The following is a 25,836-nucleotide window of genomic DNA, read 5'->3' as shown; positions in this document are numbered from 1 at the left end:
AAAACTAGAAATAAAAAATGTGGTCTGGACAACTGCCTAACGAGCTCTTACTTAGACATGTAAATGATATTTGAAAGTAAATTTCTTTCAATTTTAGGTGTATGTTTATAATGAGCATGTAGTTGCAGGCAGCATTAGACCAAGTCTTGTAGATATGTTCCTGGAAGTAGCAAAGAAAATAGATGATAAGGTAAGTGAGGCTAAATACAATTAATTTCTTATTTATCAGGCACAGTCTATCTCTTTTCAGAGTGCCTCAATACCCATTTTTATTGCCATATCAATAAAATATCAGAAGAAATACCTATCTCTTAATTTTTTTCTCTAATAACAATGTAAAAGAACTCTACGTTTCAAACAAGAAAAAAGTACATGCAAAGGATATTCTTATTTTTATTCCTGTGAGATTTCCTTATCTCATCCATGGTTTTGTGACATCATCAAGTGTTTTATGATGTCTTATAAATACAAAAGAATTTCAGCAAGCAGGTCGTTCTTATCACAAAATTAATTTTAAAGTGAGAAAAAAATTCTGAAAAATTGCAAGACTAGGAAATCTCAGCCACCGTCGGGTAAGATTTCAATGTTTTCATAACTCAGTATAGCCTTGTAAGAAAACTTACAATCTTACCCGTAAAGGTCTGAGATTTCTCTGTCTTGTGCCCTTATTGGTGTTAGATTCTTAATGTCTCTCATCCTCATTGATTAGCCTGAAAAAAATCAATTCTTTTCAGGACAGGAGGAATGGCAGAAAATGAAATTGCTACAAAAACTGGCATCAATTTCACAAAAAAGTTGTAAGTATAAAGTTGATCGTAAGTACTGATGTCATAACAGAAAATAGCATTGTTACGTCATAACTTACAATCAGTATCACACTTACGACTTTTTGTGAAATCGATGCCTGTCATATAACAGCATTTCCTGTCATTGTCGTACTCCTTTTTTTTTGTTCTGCAGCAAGTGGTTGAGTTATGGAAAATGGTCAAATGTATGGTAGAAGTTCCATTAATATCAGCAAGCAGTATTAAAGAAACACGTCTAGATTACAGGACACAGGCAGCATTTGTAGATAAAGCCAGAGAACACCTAGAACAAACGTAACATTTTTACTGAGCTTTTCAACACCTGAATATCATCTGAATTAAGTTTCATATTTTGTCAAGAATCTGACATGATTGTTTCCACTTGGAAAGCAATACTTATTGTGAATTAGGGAAGAAATGGAAGATCGTGGATTCTTGAATTCATGGTTTTGAGGTTTTCAGTATACACATTATTGAAAAGTTTTTATTTGTTGGTAACCAAATTTCATGGTTTAGCCTACCTATGAAAACTGTACTTTCACGGTATAATTCACATTTACTTCCCATTTTTCCAGTTTTCATTGGCTTACTTCATTCATATTGAATACATTGGTATATGTTCATCCCAAGAAAGCTAAAACATCGGACATAGTACATGTACTGGTATATCATACCAAATGTTTTAATGTCACATGATTTTTAAATAAATATATCATAATTTTTAAAATGAGATGTAGTGTAACACCGGTTTGATGAAGAGATCATTTTCCCTTAGGTATTCAGACTACATCAATGAGACTATAGATAGTAATTTACAACAGGCACACAGGGGAGGAATCCCTGGAACTTACAATAATGTTAGAAGTTTCCTCAATGTACGACACCCAAATATCCCTAACTTAGAGGTAATGTATATAGACACCTATACTTACTTTTGTTCAGTATTATATTACATGTTTCAAGTAAAATAACTGTGAATTCAGAAACTAATACATGAATTAATTAGTGTAATTTTGTCAGTTTAGGCAAAATTGCTATTTTTATCATTTGAATTTTGAGAAATAAAATCCTGTATCAGTAGTGTTAAAAGTTTTATAATGTTAGTTTTTATAGCTGTGATTTAAGATCTTTTTTTTTTCAATAATAAAAACGTCACAGCAGTTAGAAATTTAAACACATTCTTCCTGGAGGTATGTCATATGGTGGGATTCATTTTCGGAAAAATTCATGCAACTTCCTGTTTACTGAGAACTTTGATTATTTTCCATATATCCAGATTGAAAGGGGGTATCATTAGTGAGTCATCGCTCAGAGATGTTTTGTCTTAACTGACGAAAATTTAATTACGATTGCTTGCAATTATGTCCAAATGAAATATGAGAAAATTTCCTGTGATTCAGATAAGACTGAGGAACACAATCTGGGAAAAGAGGGCACTTCAACAGGGTACACAATGTACATTTTCAATATTTTGAATAAAATTCAATTTAATGTTATTGTAATTGAATTACTTCTGGCCTCAAGCACTACAATATAGGTAGAACTACAAACTGAAGTTTGGAGATTTTTTAACTGATTTTTGATTGAATCAGGAGTTCAAATTAGCTTTCAAGAGTAATAGGTCAAGGACATTTTCTAATTTCAAATGAAAAATCCCCTTGATGAAATGGGTCCTCAATAAAGTGTCAATGCAGATTATTGGGGGTACAGGACTTAAGAAAGGTCCCTGATCAGAAATTGAGGGTTCTGAACCTTAGTACATTGCTAATTTGAACTGCTAACTGAAATAACTTTACTTGCTTTTCTGTGGGGGGTGGGGGGACCATATAATGAAAATGAAGGGTATTGCATCCTTCTGCTCTCTGCTAGATTGGTGATTATATTTTGAGATTTGTAGAACTTGTATACATGTACACTAATGTCAGTTTAGTACCAACAACTGTTCCTTAAATGATAATATTTACATGCCTTTGTTATATATTTTTTACAGGATGGTTCAGTGGATGGACATCCAACATGGGCCATGGTATACTACTGTTTACGATGTGGTGATTTGAGAGCTGCTCAACAAGTTGTGGATAAGTGTGGGTAGGTTTACTTTCTGGGAAGATATGATGGACCATGTTTTCTGATGAACTGCCATTTTGTCAGAAATTTTTTATAATGAAATCAAAATTTTGAACTCAACATTCCTAAGTTGTTAGAATCAAACACAGTTAGCTTTATAATATACAAATCAAAAACAACTTTTTGAAGTTGAATGAAAAATATTTCAAAACTAACCCAAATTTTTGAAGGATCTTAGCAATTAAGGACAAAAATTTGACAATCTGTAGTTTTCAGTTTCTGAAAAGTGAAAGATAATGGTATGTTCCCTTGGAGATCTTGCTACCGAAATCTGACTGTTCTATTTTTCTATGTGATTATGGTACTGTGTATATTGAATTTGATTGGTATGGAGTTCTAGCTACAGAGATCTGACTTTACTATTTTTCTATGTGATTATGGTACTGTGTATATTGTATTTCATTATGCAATAAGCATATAATAAAGTTAATTTTGACATAAATTTTGTGGATGAAAATAGTCTAATTATGAATTTATTTTGTGGATGAAAATAGTCTAATTATGAATTTGTATTTGTGGATGTTTTTTTTCCAATGTTTATGAATAATATGCAATATGCTTTACATTTTTTGCAGGCATAATCTGGGTGAATTCAAGAACTTCATGCATGAATATGTATCTAGTGAAGATCACATGTAGGTTTTTAGTATTGGGTAGTTAAACATTAATTCTGTTTTAATATGAAGTTGAACAATCAGGTGATTATGTAATAAGTTAACTTTAATTTTTAAGGATGTTCGTTGCTCTATTTAAGAATAACAAGGACTACAAAGAGGTGCAAAATCTTTTAAGATATTTCACGCTAGAACAAAATAGATGTGTAAGTGTGTTCGTTTTTTTGAGATGAAAGTTTTTGTAATTACTGCTGGAAAAGGATTTCAAATCATCTTCCAAATATACAGAAGAAGATGGTTACAAAATGCTGGAATTTTTAATTGACAACATTTTTGTCCAGTGTGGTGGACGCGCTTTTCAACAAACAGTCGGCATTCCAATGGCAACAAATTGTGCTCCTCTACTTGCCGACCTATTCCTTCACTCTTATGAGGCTGACTTTATAGCTGTATCGCGCTAGAATTCTAACAAATAGGCTTCAGGAGGAAGGTTATGTTGCTACAAGATTGAAGTCATCACTACAAAAGTTTTATGGTCGTCATCATGAAGTCGTGCATCGTTACGGTGTATCCATATGCGCCATGAAAACTGATTTGTTCAATGTGTCATAGTTTTCCTTTCCTTTTTCATCTACCCCGGACTTGACTTTTTATGAGCAACTTGGGAGGTGTTTCTAGAAAAGCAGAGGACACTTACCCTACCAGTGCACCTGGTCCATGCTCCCAGCTTTTAGTGGATTCCGAGTTGCTCATTTGCTTTTTTTTTACTTTGTATGTATGATTTTAGTTACTTTATGTTCTTTTTTTGTATATGTCTGTTTTCCATGTCTTGTCTTTGCCCCAGGATTAAATTCTTTTGATTACCACCATAACCTTGGTTCCCTTGATTACTCTTCTTTTTCATAAGTATTGAAACACTGAAGAAATAACAAGGATTTCATAGAAACTTCCCAAATAACATTTAAGGTGGTGTTTTTAATGTTTTTATGAAAAGAAAAGTTTGGGTCACTGGACAAAAAATGTTAATGATATGAAATGGATAAAACCAGAGGAGTCTGAAGATCAGAAAAAAACAGTGAGCATCCTAAAGTCAACCATTCCAACAATGAAAAATGACAAGAAAAAAATAGGGAAGAAAAGGTCTGCAAGCACAATAAAATTAATGTTTTGGTGTAGTGAAAAATGAACTGAATTATCAATCTATGATCAAGGAACTGTGCTATTTATAAAGTGAAATATGTCAATATAGTGAAACCTGTTGAAGCTGAAACCATATTTGACTGCAAAGTTTTTTAGCTTGGGCAGGTATTGGGTTTAGAAAGATTCAAAATACATTTTAGCTCTTTGAAAGAATTTCAAATAAGTGTCTGGTTCAGACAGATTTTTGGTTTATTCAAGGGTAGGTTGATAGATTTTATACTCCTCGCTTAGTAGGAGGTATATAATAGTGTCTGTCCTTCCACGCGTGTTTGACCATGTGACAAACTTTTGTCTGTGTACAGCATAAAAAATAATACCAATAAGGCAAAAAGGAACAAAAATATGCTAGGTTCTCTCAGGCCCCTTGGCAGCCCTAAAAGCCCTCCCACATTGGCGATTTTTATTATGGTAAAATCCGGAAATTTTCATATCCAGTCTGGAATCGACTTAATTAGTTAAAGGAATTGTCTGCACGCTTGACAGAAAGGTAAAAAGTATGATGTAAATGAAGCTGTTAATTAACAGATTAACATGATTAATTAACATTGATTATTAAAAACAAATGTTTGTCTTGTGGCGGAGAGATGGCTCTTATATCTTGCCACATATATTCCAGTAAAGTTTTATTGCCATGGAGTATTTTATTATATTATTCACAAAAAATACGCCAAGGTTCATCGGTCAGATAATGATGATTATATTAAATAGATTTATTGGACTCAAGATCATGATAATTGTTAAAAACTTAAGACACTATATACATGATGTTTTAGTCAAACTGATTTTAAAAAAAGTTAAAAACAATGTCCTCACAAGAAAGTTCATTATAAATTGTCTACTCATATAAGAATGACTAGCTTTTAAAAGCTTTTCCTTGAACACATCAAAGTCAGGTTTTTTGTCTTGCCAAAAGTTACAGTGGAAGATAAGATCAAATAATCAGCAAACATGAAGAAGAATTTTTTACACAACCACAAACAAATTTTCTTTCAAATTGGTTAGAAACTTTTAATTTCAATTCTAACTTTTATTGTATTAAGGAGATCAGGACAAAAGCCACCCATGAGAAATTTTATTATGAATAATATTTCTATTAATACTGAAAGTGTCAAATTTGAAATTTAATTTCTTTACAGCTTACACTATGTGGACTGATAAATAAAAATGTATAAATACTGGAATTGTAAAATTTAAACATTTATTTTGTTTTGAAATTTTATTTATTCTAAGTTTTAAAGTTTAGATAAATGGTATAATCAATTAGTTACAATGTATTTTGATCTTTGATCTTTTCATCATGTTCATAATTGCTCATTTATCTATGGTAACAACTTTCAATTGGTTTGAAATTGAGGTCAGTCAGGAAGTATTTAATTGAAACCATTTATTTTTTTTGTTTTCATTTCTAAATAGAATAAAAAAAAAAACAACACAAAAAACAAACAAAAACTTCCTAATTACACTTAACAGAATTAAAAAAAATTTAAAAAATACACAAAAAATGCAATACCAATATAAAAGGAGCACATAACAAAAGAAAAAATAAAAAAAAAAATACACACAAAAAATTATATATATTAACATTAAGCCCTTCAAATCAGTTTATTGTTCTAATATTTCATGCAATTAAAAAAATATTTCTTTTGAATCATTTCTTATAGGTTAGGTTCTACAAGTGAACAAAAGATCCAATTACAGTACAGAAGAATTGTTAAAAATGGACCAGATCCTTTTAAAAGGTAGATTTTGATTTTAGTTTTATCCAGCTTATCAATTGTACACCTAGGAAGTCTGATGAGTATTTGCAGATTTCTTGCATGTTCAGTTTTTTCATGCTGTTGAAATGGAAGAAGGCTATCCAAATATCCTTTTTCTGTCTAACATTTATTGCTGACATATTTGACATATTTGAACTTAAAATTATCAACATTAATGCTTTTCTGAAATAAAAGAAAAACCTTTTTTATCCATGTGCATATCACCCCATCATCCCCTATCCCTTCAATTTCAAATGAAGATGAATACTCCAACTGTGAAGCTAGGGTGATAACTCCTGCCTTTTTCGCTTTTCAGGGCAGTATACTGTGTGATTGGGCGATGTGATCCAGAAGAGAACCACTCAGAAATAGCTGACAAAATAGATGATTATTTGTGGTTAAAATTGTGTCAAATTCAAACAGATAATGATGCACAGCATAATCAGGACAGTTTTACACTGAAAAAGTTACAGAGCTTGTTGTATGAAGATTTTGGTATGTTTGTAATTTTTATATCCCACAATGTGGCAAGTTAGCATGTGATACCTTCAAAAAGTTCATGCCATCTTTCCTTCTGAACATCCCCAAACAGTTTCCGCATGATATTTTAATAACGGATCCATGAATCTAACTTTGTACAGTTGTTTAGTATCATACATGAAATACAGATTAAGTGCAGTTTCCGGTGAAATACAAAATAAAGTTTTCGTGGTAAACCATTTTGAACATTTTGTTTTCCCCTCTTTACCTTGGTGGTGGTGGGGGGGGGGAGTGTATTACTTATTGTTCCATTAAAACCTATTTTTATTTTCATATATCATCATCTATACTGAATTAAAATTTTTTTTTGTTACATTGTGAGTGAAGATTTCTAAATCTTGCACTTCCTTTGTGAATGATTTCAAATATATTGTAGTTTAAAGACAATACACTGCTTGCTCCTATGTATTTCTTACCTTTAACTGATGCAACATTTTATCTCACCCACTTGTGAGTACAGGAAGTTAGCTATAATTAGAAACATTCTTGTCTAATTGAAAAAGAAATATTACACTAAGCTTGTCATAAAAATTAACTAAACAGCACTGACAACTCTGGCCAGGGAAAAGCGCAGTCTGCCCACAGAGCTACTTGGTTGTGTGCCCCAGTAGGTTGGATTGGGGTACCCGTGGCATGCTACATGCTGGGGTTGTCAGGCAATAATACAGAGTACCTGACCACAAACCATTGTCTTGCACCATGTTGGGAAAATTGCCATGTTCCTTGCACCTAAAAGAACCCTGCTGTGTGCCCCAGTAGGTTGGATTGGGTACCCCTGGCATACTACATGCTGGGGTTGTCAGGCAATAATACAGAAAACCTGACCACAAACCATTGTCTTGCACCACGTTGGGAAAATTGCCATGTTCCTCACACATAAAAGAACCCTGCTGTGGTATTCAACAAGAGAAGGAGCCTGGCTTTGCTGCAGAAGGCTAAATTGCCCAACCTTACCTACCTCTCCTAATTTCCAGTGGCAATTGAAATTTGTTGACCCTATTATCTTTGTCCCGTCTCATTTTTCATTTCATGTTCATTTTGTCATCCATTTCATGTTCTTCACACAGATATAGCTGAAATACTGCTGCTTGGGCAATAAACACCAATCAATCAATCAATTAGAAATATTGTTTGCATTTGAAAAGTAAATGTGAATGTGGACACATAATGTGTGTTTTAGGAAGTCTCACTTATTACCGTTGGTCAAGACATAAGCTGTGCATTATCAACAAGTACAAATAACGAAAGTCCCTCAAAGGAAAAGCCTAAAATCATTAAGAATATATTTACAAAATCCTCTGGTATTACAACCTCAAAAACATTCATATGCTTAATTACCTACAATTTACTTGTATGATTTCACATGAAGTAGCTTTTGATTTCCTTTTTCACAGGTGAAAACTATTTCAGTGGATATCAACAACCATTTTTATATTTCCAAGTACTTATACTAACAGCCCAGTTTGAAGCAGCTATAGAATTTATGTCACGGATTGATAGGTTACTCTGTCATGCAGTACATGTGGCCCTCGTCTTGTATGAATCTAAGATGTTGTTACTTCCACAATCCAATCAGGCTCAGTTATGTAAGTACTTTTCTTTGCTCACTTCTTTGTTTGTTGATAGGTTGTGTGCTTGCTTCTAATACAGAAGGTGGTTGATTTCATGCTAGACATTAAAAGTTGCAGTTTTTTGTTTTTTTGTCAGGCATATGGCATATTAGAGATGAGGTGACCCCCAGTTTCCTCAGAGACTTAATAATGTGTCTGGGTAGAGTACCTATTGATTGCTGTTTCTGTTACATAAGATATTCAATTCAGATTATCTAGAATGGCCTATTCAAATTTTCTCATCGTGAAATGTATTAGTGAACTGTCAATTCAAGCTAATAGAATTACAATCAAGTCAATTGGTTTATCATGTTTTAGATTTTTACCAGTATGGAAAAATATTGAACAACTTTTTATTACACATTTGCAGTGACAAAGGACGACTCGGATGATGGTTGTGTACGGAGGCTGAATTTTACTAGATTGATAACTACTTACACAAGAAAGTTTGAGGCCACTGATGCCAGAGAGGCATTACAATACTTTTACTTCCTCAGGTAAAGTAAATATAATTACAACCCTACTCAATCAGTAGGTAAGTTTGAGTCACTGTTACTGTGTCTGGCCATCTATACTTCATCTCAGTTACCTGTACTCCCAATGGATAGATTGATTTTGAATTTTAATGTGGCTTTATCTGTAGGGCGTACATTGTAAGCAAATTTGGTTGCTGTCTAATTTGAACTCATTGTATGGTGGAACCATTCCTATTTTTATACTCCCTCTCTCTCTTCAGTAAACATTTCATGTCCGAACTAAAAGTTGAGTATATGTGTTTAGATCTGTATGAAAATATACCACAGCATGCTATACCACAAAAGGAAGTTTGGAATTGATTTTTGGGGTTGTGACTTGTACCGTTTTTGAATGAAGAGCCAGAAACAAGCATTTTCGTGATGTCCAAATAAAAGCTTGAGTAAATGTGAATGGATCTCTGAAATTGTACCACAAGGTGTAATACCATCTAATGTTGACCTCCAGGGTCCTATCAAGCTGTGAATTTATATAGCAAGTGATTTAATTTTGTGTCTGCCATCTTGTTTTCCTTATTTTCATTTTTTTTTGTATTGGTATTCTGTTAGCTACTTCTTCTCTGCTTTATGTTTTCACATTACAGCTACATATTTTGATTTTTATGTTTCTGAATTACCCTCCTGTCTTGATGCTTGGAAATATTTTTGCAAATTTTCTGAACAGTTCTATGTTGTTTTTTTTTTTTGGTGAAATTTGTACCAGTAACCCGCTTATTGGTTTAAGGGTCAATATGTCAAAAGCTCTGGGTCATATGCACTTTTTCTGTAAACTTTTGTTTCTGGGGTTTAACTTATGAAAGCTTTTGTGCTTTTTTATGAAAAATATACCAGTTGATAACACAGAGGTTAGGAATACACCTATTACTTTTTTGGTCAGTAGTCAAAGTTTTAGCTCTCATGCACTTTAAGAAATTCCATTTTTTCTGTAATGGGGAACCTGGAGCAATGCTCTTGTTTTACTTTAAATTGACTCTGACGTTGCAGTTACTTCCCTTCTTATGTCTATTTATATAAAATGAGAATCACCTTCTTATCTAATCTAACACATTAGTTTTGTCTCTTTAGATCTACTTTGTTTCACTTTTGAAATCTGCCACTAGGGTATTTTATGGAATTGAAAACCGATAAGGACTGTTTTTTTTTGTTTTTTTTTGTTTTTTTTTTTTTTCACTTAAACTTCAGTTCTCTTTTTGCTTTTATCAAAATTCTTGTTTATTAAACATGCCTATTTTCAAATCCTATTGATTCTTTTTTTTAATATTTTTTTTGTAAATATGTACGTTGCACTTTCAAAATCTTTTTTTTTATTTTTCAATAATATATATATATATATATATATATATATATATATATTTAAACCAATGACCGATTATTTCCTTGTTAACAATCTAGTCATTGTGAAAATTACGAGTTTCAAGTTTTCTACAAATTTTTTTTCCACAGTGGTCAGATTTGAAAGGGTGAGAGTTGTGATTATGCCTAAGTACTTTAACCCCACCACATTTTTTGTGCCTGTCCCAAGTCAGGAATTTCGGGCCTCTGTATGTATTGTTTTGTTTCACTTTAAATTTACTTTTATGTTGCTGGAGTGTGGAGGGAACTTTACCTGTGTATAATGTTGTTTTGGGGCCAGCTGCAGCCTGTTCTTTGGTGTGAGGGTTTCTTCGTCATTCATTGAAGACCCATGGAGCTGACATTTTTCATACTAGTAGGCTTGTTGTCTCTTTGACATATTCATTATATGTACTTATCATATTGATTTAAATAACAATAGTTTGATTCCTGTTTATTGTGTACAATATATACATGTATTATTGTATACTATATATTCATGTATTATTGTGTACAATATATACATGTATTAATATGTAGAATATATACATGTATTTTTGTGTACTATATATACATGTATTATTGTGTATTAAATATACATGTATTATTGTTTGGTTAACTGTAATGTCTGTCTGCATTCATACCAGAATTTTAAGTAATGGTTCTTCATTTTATAAAAAATATCTCCAGAGAATTTAATTATACTGCTTAACATCATTTCTTTGAAGGAAACATAACTCTTCTCAGATAGGTCTCACTAACCACTTCCGGGTCAAATGGCCACCCCCTTATGTAGTACCAAAAACACACTGAACCTAGACATATGCATTGTAAGTGCATTATTTGTGTGTATTATGATTAAAAGTAGTCAAAATGAAGCTGAGAATGTGTACTTTAAAATCATATATGTAATTAACTACAAAAGTGTATGAATATTGTTTACATGTGTGAGTAATTTGCCTCCATGCTGTCAGTTAGCAGAACAGGTAAAAATGTGAATTTTCAGTATTATTTATTCAAGTAAATTTTGTGAAGAATTTATACTATCATCGTACCATTAGCATAATGATTTTGGAAGCCATATTTTCCAAGCCTCGCAACGAGACTTTGAAAATTACTTTTTTAACATGTAAAGTAATGGAAACGTTAGAAGTGGTTAGTGAGACCATAAATTAAATTATGGCATATTTCAGAGAAATGCATAATCTGAGGAAAATTGCCTTTCCTGGTCACTATTTCCATTTTCCCATAAAATCAGTATAGTGATATTGGTAATCTGGCTATATTTTAAGAGGTGCATTGTGCAAGGTATTTTAAAAAACAACATAGCAACAAGATTTTTATCAGTAACAGTGACTCAAAACTTGACGTCATCCATGAAATACACAACATCACTTCTTGGGATATTCAAAGTACTGAAATAGTCACACATCACAGACTTAGAATCACACAGTAATAAAATAAGTATGATATAAATTGTTGAAATCTGTTCTTTTTTTATAATGATAAATGATATTTGCTATTACAACTTCTTGAATTATCATAGGTATCACTTTGGTGTGACAAGTTAGTTAAAATTGTAATTTTTTAGTAATTTAGGGAAAATATCACTGAGGGGCATGATATAAAAATGACCATTTCTTTGTAGTCCTATGTCTGATTATGATAGTTTTGGTCTTATTAGACTCACAATACCACAAGCTTTCATAAAATGTAAAAAAAGAAAAACATAAAAACTCATAAAATGTTTTTAAGGTCTCACTAACCACTTCCGGGTCAAATGGCCACCCCCCTATGTAGTACCAAAAACACACTGAACCTAGACATATGCATTGTAAGTGCATTATTTGTGTGTATTATGATTAAAAGTAGTCAAAATGAAGCTGAGAATGTGTACTTTAAAATCATATATGTAATTAACTACAAAAGTGTATGAATATTGTTTACATGTGTGAGTAATTTGCCTCCATGCTGTCAGTTAGCAGAACAGGTAAAAATGTGGATTTTCAGTACATTGTATTATTTATTCAAGTAAATTTTGTGAAGAATTTCTACTATCATCATATCATTAGCATAATGATTTTGGAAGCCATATTTTCCAAGCCTCGCAACGGTATGCAACTTTAAGATGTCATTTATCCTGGGAATTCACAGTGAGACTTTGAAAATTACTTTTTTAACATGTAAAGTAATGGAAACGTTAGAAGTGGTTAGTGAGACCATAATTTCATTGAATTCTGTTTCATACAACTTTGGCTTCTTGGTTGCTGAAGCTGTTCCAATGAGCAATGTCCCACTATTGCTAAATGTTATACAGGATGGGTCTGTTATACCAATAGTCTGGGTGTCAAAGTATGTCAGAAAGTCTCCTTATCTATTAAGTAGACATAAAGTATTATTTTTCCAATCACAGACAAGAATGTTTTTGGCAGGTGTTCGTTTTATGATATTTGGTTTGAATAATATTCCATCTCTATGTTTGTCTGGATGTCCAGTGATGGTTTTCAGTATTCCTCCATCTTCCCTCAGAACCACTACTCTGCCACTATGGTTTGAAAGCCAGTCTGCCACAAAGACAGTACCATCTTTGGTACTTGCTAAATACCTTGGATTAATAGAAATCTTTGTATTGTTTTCATCAAGTTCCCAAGACCTTTCCAGATTTCCATGGTTGTCAAATGTTATAACAACTTTTCGGCTATGGGCAAGAAATGCCTTTTCAGTATTCATTGCTCCCACCATAATTTTTTTATCTGATGTGACATGAACTGATATAATGAAGTAAGGGTAAGCATTCTATTTGGAACCTTTGAATTTCCTTTCTTCACTCTTGAGGATCTTTAGATTTGAAGTTTTATCGGCCATTATAACACATTATTGGAAAAAGATTGCATGTCAGTTATGTGATGACTTAGAGTCCTTTGCTTTGTAATAGTGTCCCCATTTTGCTTATAGATTACTATAGTTTCAGCAATTTGATCACAAATCCAAAGTGTTCCATTGTCACAAGTAATTACATCATGGCAGTAATTTAACTTTATTATAAATTCTCTTTTTACTCTTACTTTTACATTTTGTAATGTTTTGGACTTATTTCTATCGTCTGTTAGATATCCGAATTTATGATGACTCATATTACCTGCAATGAAATTCAGAATAGGATTAAATTTCAGTGGTTGCAACCCAGGCATATCTTCTTCAACATTTTCTAATAAATTGTCAACATTTCAAAAAAAAAATGAAGCATTTCTACCCACTATAATTTCCTCTGACATTTTCTCTTTATGTATGAGTTGCAGTTTACTCTGATTAAGTGCTGTGTTTGCCATGGACAAGTTTTGATTCATGTTTTCTATTCTTTTTATCACTGCTTCTGACATTTCCTTAGCATACTTTTCTCCAGCTTTTCTCCATATTTCTTTTTGATCTTGAACTGCATGTAACACTTTTTGATATCAGCACCATGAAAACTGATTTATTCAACGGGTCATAGTTTTCCTTCCCTTGTTTGTCTACCCCAGACTTGACTTTTTATGAGCAATTCGGCGGGTGTTTCTAAAAAAGCAGAGGACGCTTACCCTACCAGTGCACCTGGTCCATGCTCCCAGTTTTTAGTGGAGTCCAAGTTGCTCATTTACTTTTGTTACTTTGTATGTATGATTTTAGTTATTTTATGTTCTTTGTTGTGTACGTCTGTTTTCCATTTCAGGTCTTTGTCCCTGGATTACATTCTTTTGATTACTGCTATGGCCTTGGTTCCCTTGATTACTCTTCTACTTCAGTTGCATTTTGATTCACATTGTCTTTGCTGTGTCTTTCAATATTTTGTCTCCTGGTTTCGATGTTTTTCAACTTCTCTTTGAGCTGTTTAAGTTTCTTTAAGTAGATATCTCTTATCTCCGTGAATTCATGACCTTTATGACCTGTAGCAATGCACACAGGACATGTTAAAAGTGTGGAAGTGGAACAATATAGACAGCAGGCTTTAGTCCTCATATTGCCTGCATTTTATGTCTGAAAAATCAGGTTCTGTCCATTGATCCACATATTTTCCAATATCCTTAGTATCTATTACTCTGTGGTCCTTGGCATTTTTGAATTTTGGATGAATCTTTTCGTAACACTTGTTACACATGAGCAACTGACATTCTAGACACTTCCATTACAGTTTTTGGTCCACTTCACACAGATGACAGTAAATAATTTCCTGACCTTTTTTTAATTTTGAAAATGCCATGGAAATTTTCTTCTCCTTGGTTATTAGACTACATTGTCTGTGAACTTGTACATTTCAACATCTCTCTTGTCTTCACATGTTAGTAAATTTAGAAATGGAAAGCCATCGTGCCTAAACAGGAAATTGATAATTATTGATATATCATTGAAGGATGTTCTAACAAGGAAGTTTATATCATGTTCATTTTTATTTTTTTTAATGGAAAAATGGTCCCCTTGAGGTCACCTGCTAAATCTTATTATCAATTATCAAACACCTTGATGAAGCAATATAAAGTCAGACACTTCCATTTCAGTTTTTTGTAACACAAGTGACAGTAGATAGTATCCTGAGCTTTCAAATCAGATTTTGAAAATGCCATTGAACGGTCATCTTCTTTAATATTTATTAAAGTGAAATGTCTATGTGTACTTACTACTTCTCTTCTTATTCATTTGTAAAAAAATGTATAAGTGGAGACCCATTTTATGGGAAATCTGAGTACTTTATAAAACTAGTACATTATTTCAACAAAAGATGGAAGCATAACAAGGAGGTAAACATTAAATTCATTGATTGATAAAAAAATGCTCATATTGTGGTGACCTGCTACTTCAATTTAAAAAAAAACCTTGATGAAATAAAAGATTGTCAAGTATTCACCTTACAATATATTGGACCCGTGCAGGTCCGGATGTCAAAAGAATAGGCCTGCAGCAGGGCTAAACTTGTCGTAAAAGGTGACTAAACAGTGCTCAGAACCTTAGCCGGGGGCTAGGGTGCTCTGCCCACAGAGCAACTGGGTTGTGTGCCCCAGGTGGTTGAATGGGGTACCCCTGGTGTGTTACATGCTGGGGTTGTCAGGCTGTAATACGGAAAACTTGACCGCAAACTATAGTGGTGCACCGTGTTGGGAAAGATGCCACGTTCCTCACACGTTAAAAAACCCTACTGTGGTATTCTCTCGGAGTAGGAACCATAGGGCTCCGCCACAGGAGGCTAAATTGCCCGATTCTACCCACCTCTCCCTATTTCCAGTGGCAATCAAATTTGTCGACCCCATTATCCTTGTGGCCCATCCAGTTTTCCATTTTATCATTATTTCATGTTAATTTTATTATTCACATCATGTTCATCGCCTGAATATAGCTGAAATATTGCTGCTCAGGTGTTAAACCCCAACAAACAAACAAACAAACAAGCAAACCTAAAATATATCGTCATACCTGCAGGTTTCTATACAGTTACTATACTATCGAAGAAGATTATCACCAGTTGGTCTCTTGTAAATAAGGATGTATGTGAGCAGACTGCTTTCCTTCCACAAGGCCAGAGAAAAAAATGTATTTGTTAAAGGTTACCCTACCAACCCTGTTTTTTCTGCTTACCCTTTATAGCTAATGTATTTTATTTGTATTTTCTTTTATGTATTGCCGCAGAACTGTCATTTTTTTAGATGAGCACTTTTAAAAGCAACAGATCCTCCTATAAGTGCCTATATTAAATACTTTTTAAAGAATAAAATGATTTTACTTACCTACCAACCCTATTTTTTCTTCAAATGTAACCCTGAACAGACATATTTTTCTTAGCCTTAGAACTTGTGCTGACAATGTTTTACAGCTGGATCTGTGGAATGTTTCTTCTCCCAAAATTATAAACATTACTGGTAAAGGGATATGAAGGGAGTAAATTAGTGGCCAGAAACAAGCATTTTTCTGATTTCTGAATGATAACTGGAGTTAAAGGGAATGGATTTCTTTCAAATTGAACCACTTGGTGTCATACCTCCCAAGGAAGAGCTGCAAATGGAACCATTAAGAAATTGGGGACCACTATGATTCTGATCAAATTTAATCTTGTGGCAAATGTTTACTAATCACAATCAAAATTCAAATCTGTATCAAGCTTGAATGATGTGTCCATATGTGTCCATATTTGCCCTTAACTGCATGTAGTATGATCTATGGTCATATCAAGTTTGTGTCCTGTGGACCATTTTATTCTTACATGTACAAATGTATATGGAACAAGTGGCGTATACCTAGTACAACATCACTTATTTCTGCATATCTGGTTCTTATATGTGTCTTGACTGGTGTTTTTAAAACAGTCCTGTACTTTTACTGGTTGGCATGTTTCATCTCACTCGTAAAGGGGTAAATTCACTAACACTAGTTTCCTGTCTACTACTTTGCCAAAGATTCAACTTACTATTTGAAATTTCTATTTACTTATTTTAAAGGTAAAATACTATCTGAATACTAATACATTTATTTAGAAAATACATGCTGATGTGTGATAATTTTGTCACAAGGAGGGCACAAAACTCTACTTCTACACAGTTTTTGAAGAATTTTCACAAAAAATGAGATTATGGGTAGTTTTTAATCCAAAAATATAGAGCGCAAGCTACGAACAACAAAATCTTTCGTCAGAATTTGTAATGGTACAGAAGGCTTTTTTTATATAAGTATCAAAGAGTTCAACAAATACATTCTATACTTTCTACATAAACATGTGTCATGAAATAAGCTATTTTAACATAATTCGACTAATTTTCCTAATGCATTATTTTCACCAACAATTATAGTGTAACACACACATTAACAGCAATGAAACTTCGTTTTTGATGAAGGCACATATTCAACTTATGAATGATGCAATTTCAAATTTATTTGAAACACTTTACTTTTTGGGGTCGATTTTTATATTTTTTGAACATACTCCTTTACTTCCTGTTTATTTAATTGACAGATTCAACTCATTTGTTTTACACAAAGGTACTCATCAACATGTAGTTTTGATACAATGAAAACTGTCTAAAGCAAACTCCTTTGGGACTTTGAAATGTGTTCTTTTTAAAGAGGTGTTCAGTTTTCAAAGGATAGAATATATTTAAATTGATATAAAAGGACTTAAAAAGTATCTGGTTTAGACAGGTTTTCAGATTATTCTGGTGTTTGCCAGACAGGTAGCTGTACCATCGTATCGGATTATTCCATTAAGACACAAGTTTTTGTCTTCGTTCAAAGTAATAACTTGTTGCTTTTACATGTAGTTACTCTATACATGTATGTGTGAGGGCTAATATTAATTCTGTTAATTGTTCCACAGAGATCTGAAGACACCTAGGGGAGAAAACTTCTTTATGTCATGTGTCAGTGAATTGGTTCTTGACACAAGGGAGGTAAGAATTATAAATCTTACTACATTCATATTTTATAGTTTTTAAACGATCTCTGAGACATATTTTATGTTATTATATAGTAATATTTTTTCCCTATTTAGTCCATGGTGAAAAATCGAGCAGTATATTTCCATATTTTACTCCGTGCCTTGGCCTTTAAAGATAAATTCCGGGAAAAGTATGGATGCATTCTGAATATTGATTTTCATATTGCACGCTTTTTGTCTGGTAAATAATCAAAGATGACAGAACGAGACATCACCATTCTGTTGAAAAAGGGAGAATTGTCAGAAACACCTGAACCTGATTCAAATGAACTTAATAGACTTGTTGATAAAAACAGGGTGAAAGATTTGATTGATCAACAGAAGAAACAATCGACAGTTAATTACGCAAAAAAGGACTTGTACATTTTTTACAAGTGGATTGTTGCCAAGAATGAATTGAGATTGATTGAAAATATACCAGCAACAGAATATTAAAAAAAAACAAGTAACAACAGAAACAAACAAAAAATATTTTATCCTCTGACATTAAAAAAAATATATTGCACTAGTTCAGATATGGAAATATTGGACCTAGTGCAATATTAGAAGAATATATGAAAAATCACTTATAAAACAGAAAATATTGTATCAGGAACACAGAAAAATATTGCTATATAATAAAAGGTTTATTGCATGAAAATTGGGGAATATTGGACCTGGTAGTATATTACTCCTAAACTCATCCAATATGATATACTGCTCAGTCCAATATTCATGCAATAACCTTACAAAATTGCATGACTGTAGTCAGCTGTTTATATTCATGATTAAAGTGTTTTATGTAGCAAAATTATCAAAGTGATTATCAGTTGATAAATTAATAAATTAATTAAATTAATCAAATATGTCTATTTTTTAGGTATTTGCCTAAATTCGCTCACTTTAAAAAGAGGGCATCCAAAGACAAATACATACAGATTATGGTTATAATTGAATGCAAGGACCAAATTAAATGTTTTCCACAATATTTTTTTTAAATCGTGATGAAGACAAATTCAGACTAAATATAAAAAGAGAGGTAACTGCTACCTCTTATCAGTAAATTGAACTTGAACATTACAGAGGGAATAACATTATTAACGAAATCGTGTGTAGAGAAAATTAATAAATAAAAACAGACAATCAATTCCTAAAACTTAATGGAAATATGCAGCAAATAGCTCACTAGAAACTCTGTTTAACCCAACAAGTGAAAATAAATATTATGAAACAACTTAAGAATCAAAATAAACGTTAAAAATCTTTAATCATAGGAGGGATAAGACAGATGTTTATATAATTAAACAAATGCAACTCATTTTGAAAGGCATAGGTATTGAGTTTTGCTGGGATAGGAATATTGACACGTTTATTCTTAAAGTGAAAAATTCTTAAAATTTCTACATAGAAATGTAATAAAACAATTATATCAGCTTGGTACAGCAATATCACATGGAACATGACAAGGCATGTACTGAGCTGCCATAAGCATATATAAAATCACAATGAAGTGGATATTATTAAAATATGTGGCTCTTAGCATTTTTTGCTATTGTTTAATTAATGAGTTAGTATAAGTTTGGGTGTTATGCATTGTCCTAAAAATATAAAGTAATGGATATTAAACTAAAGTCAATCAATTTAATTGCTAGTATATACTAATATCTCTTGGTGCAATAGAGTATATTCTTTCGCTGTAATTTATGTTATGAACTTTCCAGTTTATGCTTTGATATTGCCAGTTATTATATGGGCGTTTCTTTTTCACTATTGCATAGTTATCAGTTCGGTAATTGTGTTGTTAGGGCACCAACAAAAAAGGTGTTGGTTGCACTATATTGATCGCTCTGTCCATCCAATAGAAAGTTCTGTCCAAGTTTTACAATGTAGGCTTTTGATATTTTACGTGTGGGTAGATCACCTAAAGACAATGTGTCGGGTACCATAGTTGGTGACCTTTGACCTTAAATGTTGATTTTTTTGCATAACTGTGTCTCGACTGTAATGAGTTTTGCATGATTAATTGAATTTGTTAAGCATGGCACATGTACAGGATTTTTACCTCAGCATGGCCCACAGAGATGAATTCCATCAAAATGATATTTAGTTACCCTCTATTTACAAAGAACAGTCTTTGTAATGAACAAAAATATGAAGCTTCTGAATGTAAGATAGCAACAAACTGTACTAACTAATAGTCGACATATTTTATATTTTTAGTTTGAAATGTTGCTGGGAAAGATAGAGAGAGATGGAACAAGGCGGGTAAGAAATTAAGACAGGTGTTTTTGTTGTTTTTTTTTTTTATCAGTTACAGAGTAATGAAATAATCATGTAATTAACAATAGCCAATATTTTATTATACCCCCACTTGAAAAGTGGGAGATATATAGTTATTATGTTGTTCGTCAGTCAGTTCGTCCATCCTCATTCTAATCTGCAATTCCCCTCAAACTGTGGAATGGAAGTTGATGAAACTTTCACAGATTCTTTGTTACATGATGCCATTGTGCATCACCTATTTTGTTTTTTCATCTGAATGATTTTTTGGGTTTCCTGCTGCAAAATATGGACTTGGTCATTGGTTGACTTAGGAGGGGGGACTCTATTCTTATCCGCAACTTGTCTGTAATTGTTGAAAAGAATTTGATGAAACTTTATCAGATTCTTCATTTAATGATACCTCCTGTTTTTTCCTCATCTGAATGGTTTAAATATATTTTGGGATATCCTATATGCTTTCTGGAAAGGGGAGGGGAGTGGGGGTATCACCAAATGAACTTTGTTCAGTTTTTATAGTTAATTACTATACCCTCTACTTGCAAAGTGGGAGTATATAGTGATGGGATTGTCCATACTACCATCCTTCCTATACACACATCTCTTATCCATTTATCCTTATTCATGAGTATTGGGACATGGAGGTTGCCATTTCTTATCCATAAATCCTTCTACGTCACTGAATGAAATTTAATGAAACTTCCACAGAATCTTAATTACATACTCCTATTGCCTAATTCCAGTTTTAGATGTTGATCAAAATCAATTTGAAGGTCATGGGCAATTAAGGTATAATGTAGTGAGCATAGTTTTTCTAGTATAAAGAAAACTATCAATTTAAAGAATGTCTCAGTGAAACTTATATTTACTGTGAAATATTTAAATGGCAAAATAAACCATAATTGTTCATGTAAGTTTATTTTATGCTTTCCAGCCTGGTGCTATAGATAAATTCCATGGTGACACACAGAAAATTATAGATTTGGTTGCCAAGGATACAGAAGCTAAGGGTTTGTTTGAAGACGCAGTCAGATTATTTGATTTAGCAAAGGTATAGCCTGTGTTATAACGTGAATAACATGTGTCTGTTTAAAATATAACCCCAATATTTGCAAAATGAGCACAGAAATTTTCATATATTTGATATTTTCAATATATTATCTGTTAAGAAAAGGACCTCTCACTAATTATTAAAGATTTAAGTTGCAGTCAAGAGGTGATTCATGCATGGCAAAAACCCACCAAACTCAGTTTTATTTCTTGTTCAGAAACCTTTATAGATCACATAACCAGTCTTAGTTTTTCATTTTGGGGTTGCACTTTTAAGATGAAATTTATATAGATTGTACCTGAAATTAGCACTTTGCAAGAGTTATTGTTCTTGATTTGGTTTGATTTGGTTGACTTAAGTGGGAAGTCAAAGTGTAGTTTTCTCAAAAGTACAGATCTAAATACAGAAAGGACTATTGTCACATAAAAATATATGTAGACCATAAAAGCATCATCTGATCCATGGGTTTTTCTTCACCTTACCATTGGAAGTGTCTGAATATTATATTGACTGGTACTTAATAAGATTGTTTATTTCTCATCTGGGCAAAATTTCCACAATTCAAATAATTCTAAACTAATAAGGCTGTGATGAAGGGACAAATCTTAATCAACTTAATAGGTCTACATAAACTGTTATGGATGTCTTCAGTTTCTGCAGAATTTGGTTATTAGGGAAGTGGAGATAGTGCATGAGTCTGAAACATATTTTCTGTTTTCTTGCAGTTTTTAATTTGTTATCAGATACATGTACTTAATTTTCATCTTACCAATTTAGAACTTCTCTACAATTTAGCCCCTTTCAGAAGCATAGTTTTGTTGGTGTTTAGTAAGTTAGCCATTTCATTATACCATTTTTGATAGTGTTTTATTTTATTCCAGAAACATGACAAAGTTCTGGAACTGTTGAACAAATTACTTAGTCAGGTGGTGTCACAGGCCAACTCAACTCAATCTTCAAGAGACAGGCTCAGGTCTTTAGCTGTATCCATAGCAGCTAGGTATGTTGTAAAAAAAAAACAAAAACAAACAACAGTTGGTGAAGCAATCTCTATGCATTCACAAAATGCTAGAAATTAAGTTCTTATTATAATGAAAATAAAACAAAATATTTAATCCATTGGAACTAAAGTGAAGCAAAGAAAAAACCAAGTCAAAAATGACAAACAAAAAAAAGGCAAATAAAAAAAATATGCATAAAAAATAGTAAATGAGCAACCTAGACTTCACCGGTTTTCAAGAAACAATGACTACGTAATTCATGTCAATTTTGGAAAAATATGGATGAGATAAATCAAAATTTAGGAATAAATTGGTCTTCATTGTGGAGATGGATATAACAAATTGGACTACAAATTTATGATGGAAGTTTTGAATCAATAATTTTATCTTAAAACAACCCTGTAATTAATACTTATCATTCTTTTATTTGTGTATATATCATTTTGATGATATGTATAAAGTCTCACATTACCTGTCCAGGGAATATCAGTAAAAAATTCAGTTCATCAACTTTTATAACAATGTACAAAAAATGTAGTAAGTTTTTAGTTTAATTGAAAACAGACATGATTTTCTGCCTATATTCAGCAGAAAACAGAAACAGTATTTTTTATGCATATACAGGCTGTATTTTTTTACAGTACCCAATATGTATGCATAAAATAACAGATATTTTGATATGAACCTGAAAATTTGTCTTGTAACAGGTACAAGTCATTAGGACCAGATAGTAATCTGTCAAATGCCAGTACTTTTTTCCTGCTCCTTGACCTTTTGACCTTCTTTGATTGTTTCCATGAAGGAAAAATGGATGAAGCTTTGGGAGTAAGTTATGATTTTATCTCCCAATACATACAATAGAGTAAGATAAGAAATTTTAGTAAAATATCCTTATTTTTTTTATATGTGTAAGTTTTTAGTAAATATACAGTCGAACCTCTATGTGTCGAACTCAGATTAGTCGATATCTCGAACTAATTACAAAGTCCCAGCAAAACTCCCCTTACTCCAATACAATTTGACCTCGGATGAATCGAAACCTCAGATAACTCAAGGTAATCAATTAGTCCCCTCGATAGGACTTCGAGGTTAATTAACCCCAATGTCTCGAAGTCAACTAATTAGTCGGAAAACTGATTGCTTTATTACCCACCATGATTGAAGTGTGTTTTAACAACAATTAGCTTGGCTTTTAAAATTAATTTGTTGACACTCTTTATGGTTTGATTTGTTTATTTAATTAATTTAAAATTGCGCGTGTTGTTAAAAGAAACGAATTTTATTAATAACACGTGGGAATTTACACTAACAGTGATATTGGACATTTTGATATTTTGAAAAATTTTATAAAAAAAAATACAGATGAATTGTATTATGGTATCTGACTATTTAATGAAACATCAAACAGACGATAGTAAGGGTATTTCAACGACTACATTCGTTTCGCTAGTGAGTTTGAAATTTTACCGTAATATTGTAGAGCACGTCGTTTGGCGATACTCCTGATCGTGAGTCAAACAAATCAGCATGTTATGAACTATGACATTTTTGATAAAGAAAAAATAAAAAAGATATTTCACTGAAACACTCGGTGCCGTTCAGTATTTCAAACATGATATACAACATACAAAAAAATTGTCTTCCGATATGAAACACATGACATTACGAAGTACCGTGTAAAGTGAAGTACATGTACATGTACAACAAATGATGTAACTACAGAAACAATCATGGACCAAACTACTAGTATTTCCAGCTTATCATAGACCTCGGATTACTCGAACCTCGGATAACTGAAACATTTTTGCATGGTCCCTTCGACTTCGACTTAACGAGGTTCGACTGTATTCAGCAAAGAAGTTACCCTTTAGTTGGATTTGGTCAGCATATTTGAGTCACAGAACCAAAAGAAACACAACTAGCTTTTACTAAAAACATGGAATATTCTGTTCAATTCTGTCTGAATGATGGACTGGCACAAAGTTTTTTTTCTTTTTTAAGGTCACTTTTCATTTATAAACATCTTTTATTTCTTTCTTTCATAGTACCAATATATATATTTACAGCTGGTATATTTCAGTGTTATAAGTATTACAAATCTCTAGTATCATATATTATTACAGGTATTAAAACAGTTACAGTTACTTCCTCTGACTGCGGATGCTGTGGAAAACAAAGTAATGGCATTCAGACACTACAGTGATGAGGTAAATTGGTTTTTTGACATGAAATGAGACTAGGATACATTGTATTAAGCAGGCTTTTTTTCCAGGATTTTGAAAGCTTTAGTCACTTTCAAGTGAGAAAATGAGGACCATTTTAATGGTATATTTTTTAAAAGTAGTAATTGCATCTTACATAAGATATTTCAGCATCATCTGTTACTTACAGCACTGTGTAAAGACATGAAATAAAACTTAAATGTTCATTGCATATGAATGAAGCACATTATTGCAAGCATGTTTTCCAGACAATCCAGAACTGAGATTTATTAAAAAAAGAAACTCCCAAGCCGTTAAGAATCAAAAATAGAAATCCCCTTACATTCTTATACTTTAAACAGGGACATACATCCCTGGCATAATTTTAAATGTTTTTAATATAAAAAATGTGGTTTTCTGCACGGCCATACTTTGTAAAAACACAAAAATACATCTAGCACAGTGTACTGTAGATATAGATATGGACTGCTTTAACATGCACCAGTACTACTTGCATTGGACAGATATAAATACTTTCAAATAAGTATTTCCCCTATGTTACCTCATGAGATTTTATTTTTAGCACTAATTCAACTGTGCTTTTGGGATCATGACCGAGTTAATGACAAATTTATGTCATTATTTCGCAGTTATATTTAGTATTGGTCCCTGAGGAGTTCATTGATATTTTCAAGATCGTAAATATTGCCAACATGCAGACACTGGGGTAGTGACTAAATTACCCTAATTTTGGCTTACAATCAAGTTTGAAGTACAAAAATAAATGATAAATAACTTCTTATGTCATTTTGATATAAAGTTAACAAGAAATAAAGGAATTTTCACTGCAGAAATTGTTACCAGCATTTGATCTTTATTAACCTTAAAGTCATGCTTGAGTACTCAAGAGATCGACATTTACTCCATGTGCCTGATTTGTGTAATTGGCGAATAAGGTGGTTGTTCACTCAAAATTTTGACACCTGTTGAGAGGTTGAGAGTTGTAATAAGGTTGTGGTAATAAAATTGTCATTTTCACCACTTGAACTAATGTTGATCTTACAGCTCTTAATGTTTTTTGTACCTTCAAAGGTTTCAGGTGACGAAATCAGGATAGATTATTTTCGTCATTTTGAAAAGTCTTCTGTCAATGACAAAAATGAAGAGCACTAGAAAAATCACAGTATTAGCGTAAATCAGGAAAAACCTTGGTTAATTGTATCCAAATCTTGTCAGAGGATGAAGACTGTCATGATCAAAATTACTAACAACTAACAGCTTAAAAGGAAACCAACTTAAAATTATTGATTGATTGATGGTAATTTGACATCCTGTGGCAGATATTTCATACA

The 25,836-nt window shown here is 32.4% G+C and overlaps 1 protein-coding gene and 1 pseudogene across 1 annotated transcript in view; one reads left to right on the top strand and one right to left on the bottom strand.

The window, feature by feature from the left end:
• LOC148617308 (nuclear pore complex protein Nup93-like) overlaps positions 1–25,836 on the top strand; it is a 39,173-nt gene that overhangs the window by 8,302 nt on the left and 5,035 nt on the right. The window contains exons 7-21 of the mRNA XM_088584926.1: positions 98–190; positions 961–1,100; positions 1,582–1,711; positions 2,797–2,894; positions 3,509–3,568; positions 6,409–6,486; positions 6,821–6,999; positions 8,439–8,630; positions 9,025–9,151; positions 17,853–17,925; positions 20,172–20,216; positions 21,166–21,282; positions 22,164–22,282; positions 22,991–23,108; positions 24,407–24,490. Coding sequence (XP_088441052.1) covers positions 98–190; positions 961–1,100; positions 1,582–1,711; positions 2,797–2,894; positions 3,509–3,568; positions 6,409–6,486; positions 6,821–6,999; positions 8,439–8,630; positions 9,025–9,151; positions 17,853–17,925; positions 20,172–20,216; positions 21,166–21,282; positions 22,164–22,282; positions 22,991–23,108; positions 24,407–24,490 — 1,653 coding nt within the window. The remainder of the gene's footprint in view (positions 1–97; positions 191–960; positions 1,101–1,581; positions 1,712–2,796; positions 2,895–3,508; positions 3,569–6,408; positions 6,487–6,820; positions 7,000–8,438; positions 8,631–9,024; positions 9,152–17,852; positions 17,926–20,171; positions 20,217–21,165; positions 21,283–22,163; positions 22,283–22,990; positions 23,109–24,406; positions 24,491–25,836) is intronic.
• LOC148617309 (uncharacterized) lies at positions 12,777–14,857 on the bottom strand (annotated as a pseudogene).

The sequence above is a fragment of the Perna viridis genome, chromosome 5 (assembly GCF_037379345.1).
Source record: "Perna viridis isolate PV_CMFRI_1.1 ecotype Kerala chromosome 5, ASM3737934v1, whole genome shotgun sequence".
Taxonomy (NCBI): Eukaryota; Metazoa; Mollusca; class Bivalvia; order Mytilida; family Mytilidae; genus Perna; species Perna viridis.
The sequence above is the reverse complement of the archived record's forward strand: the minus strand, read 5'-3'. Positions and strand labels throughout refer to the sequence as shown.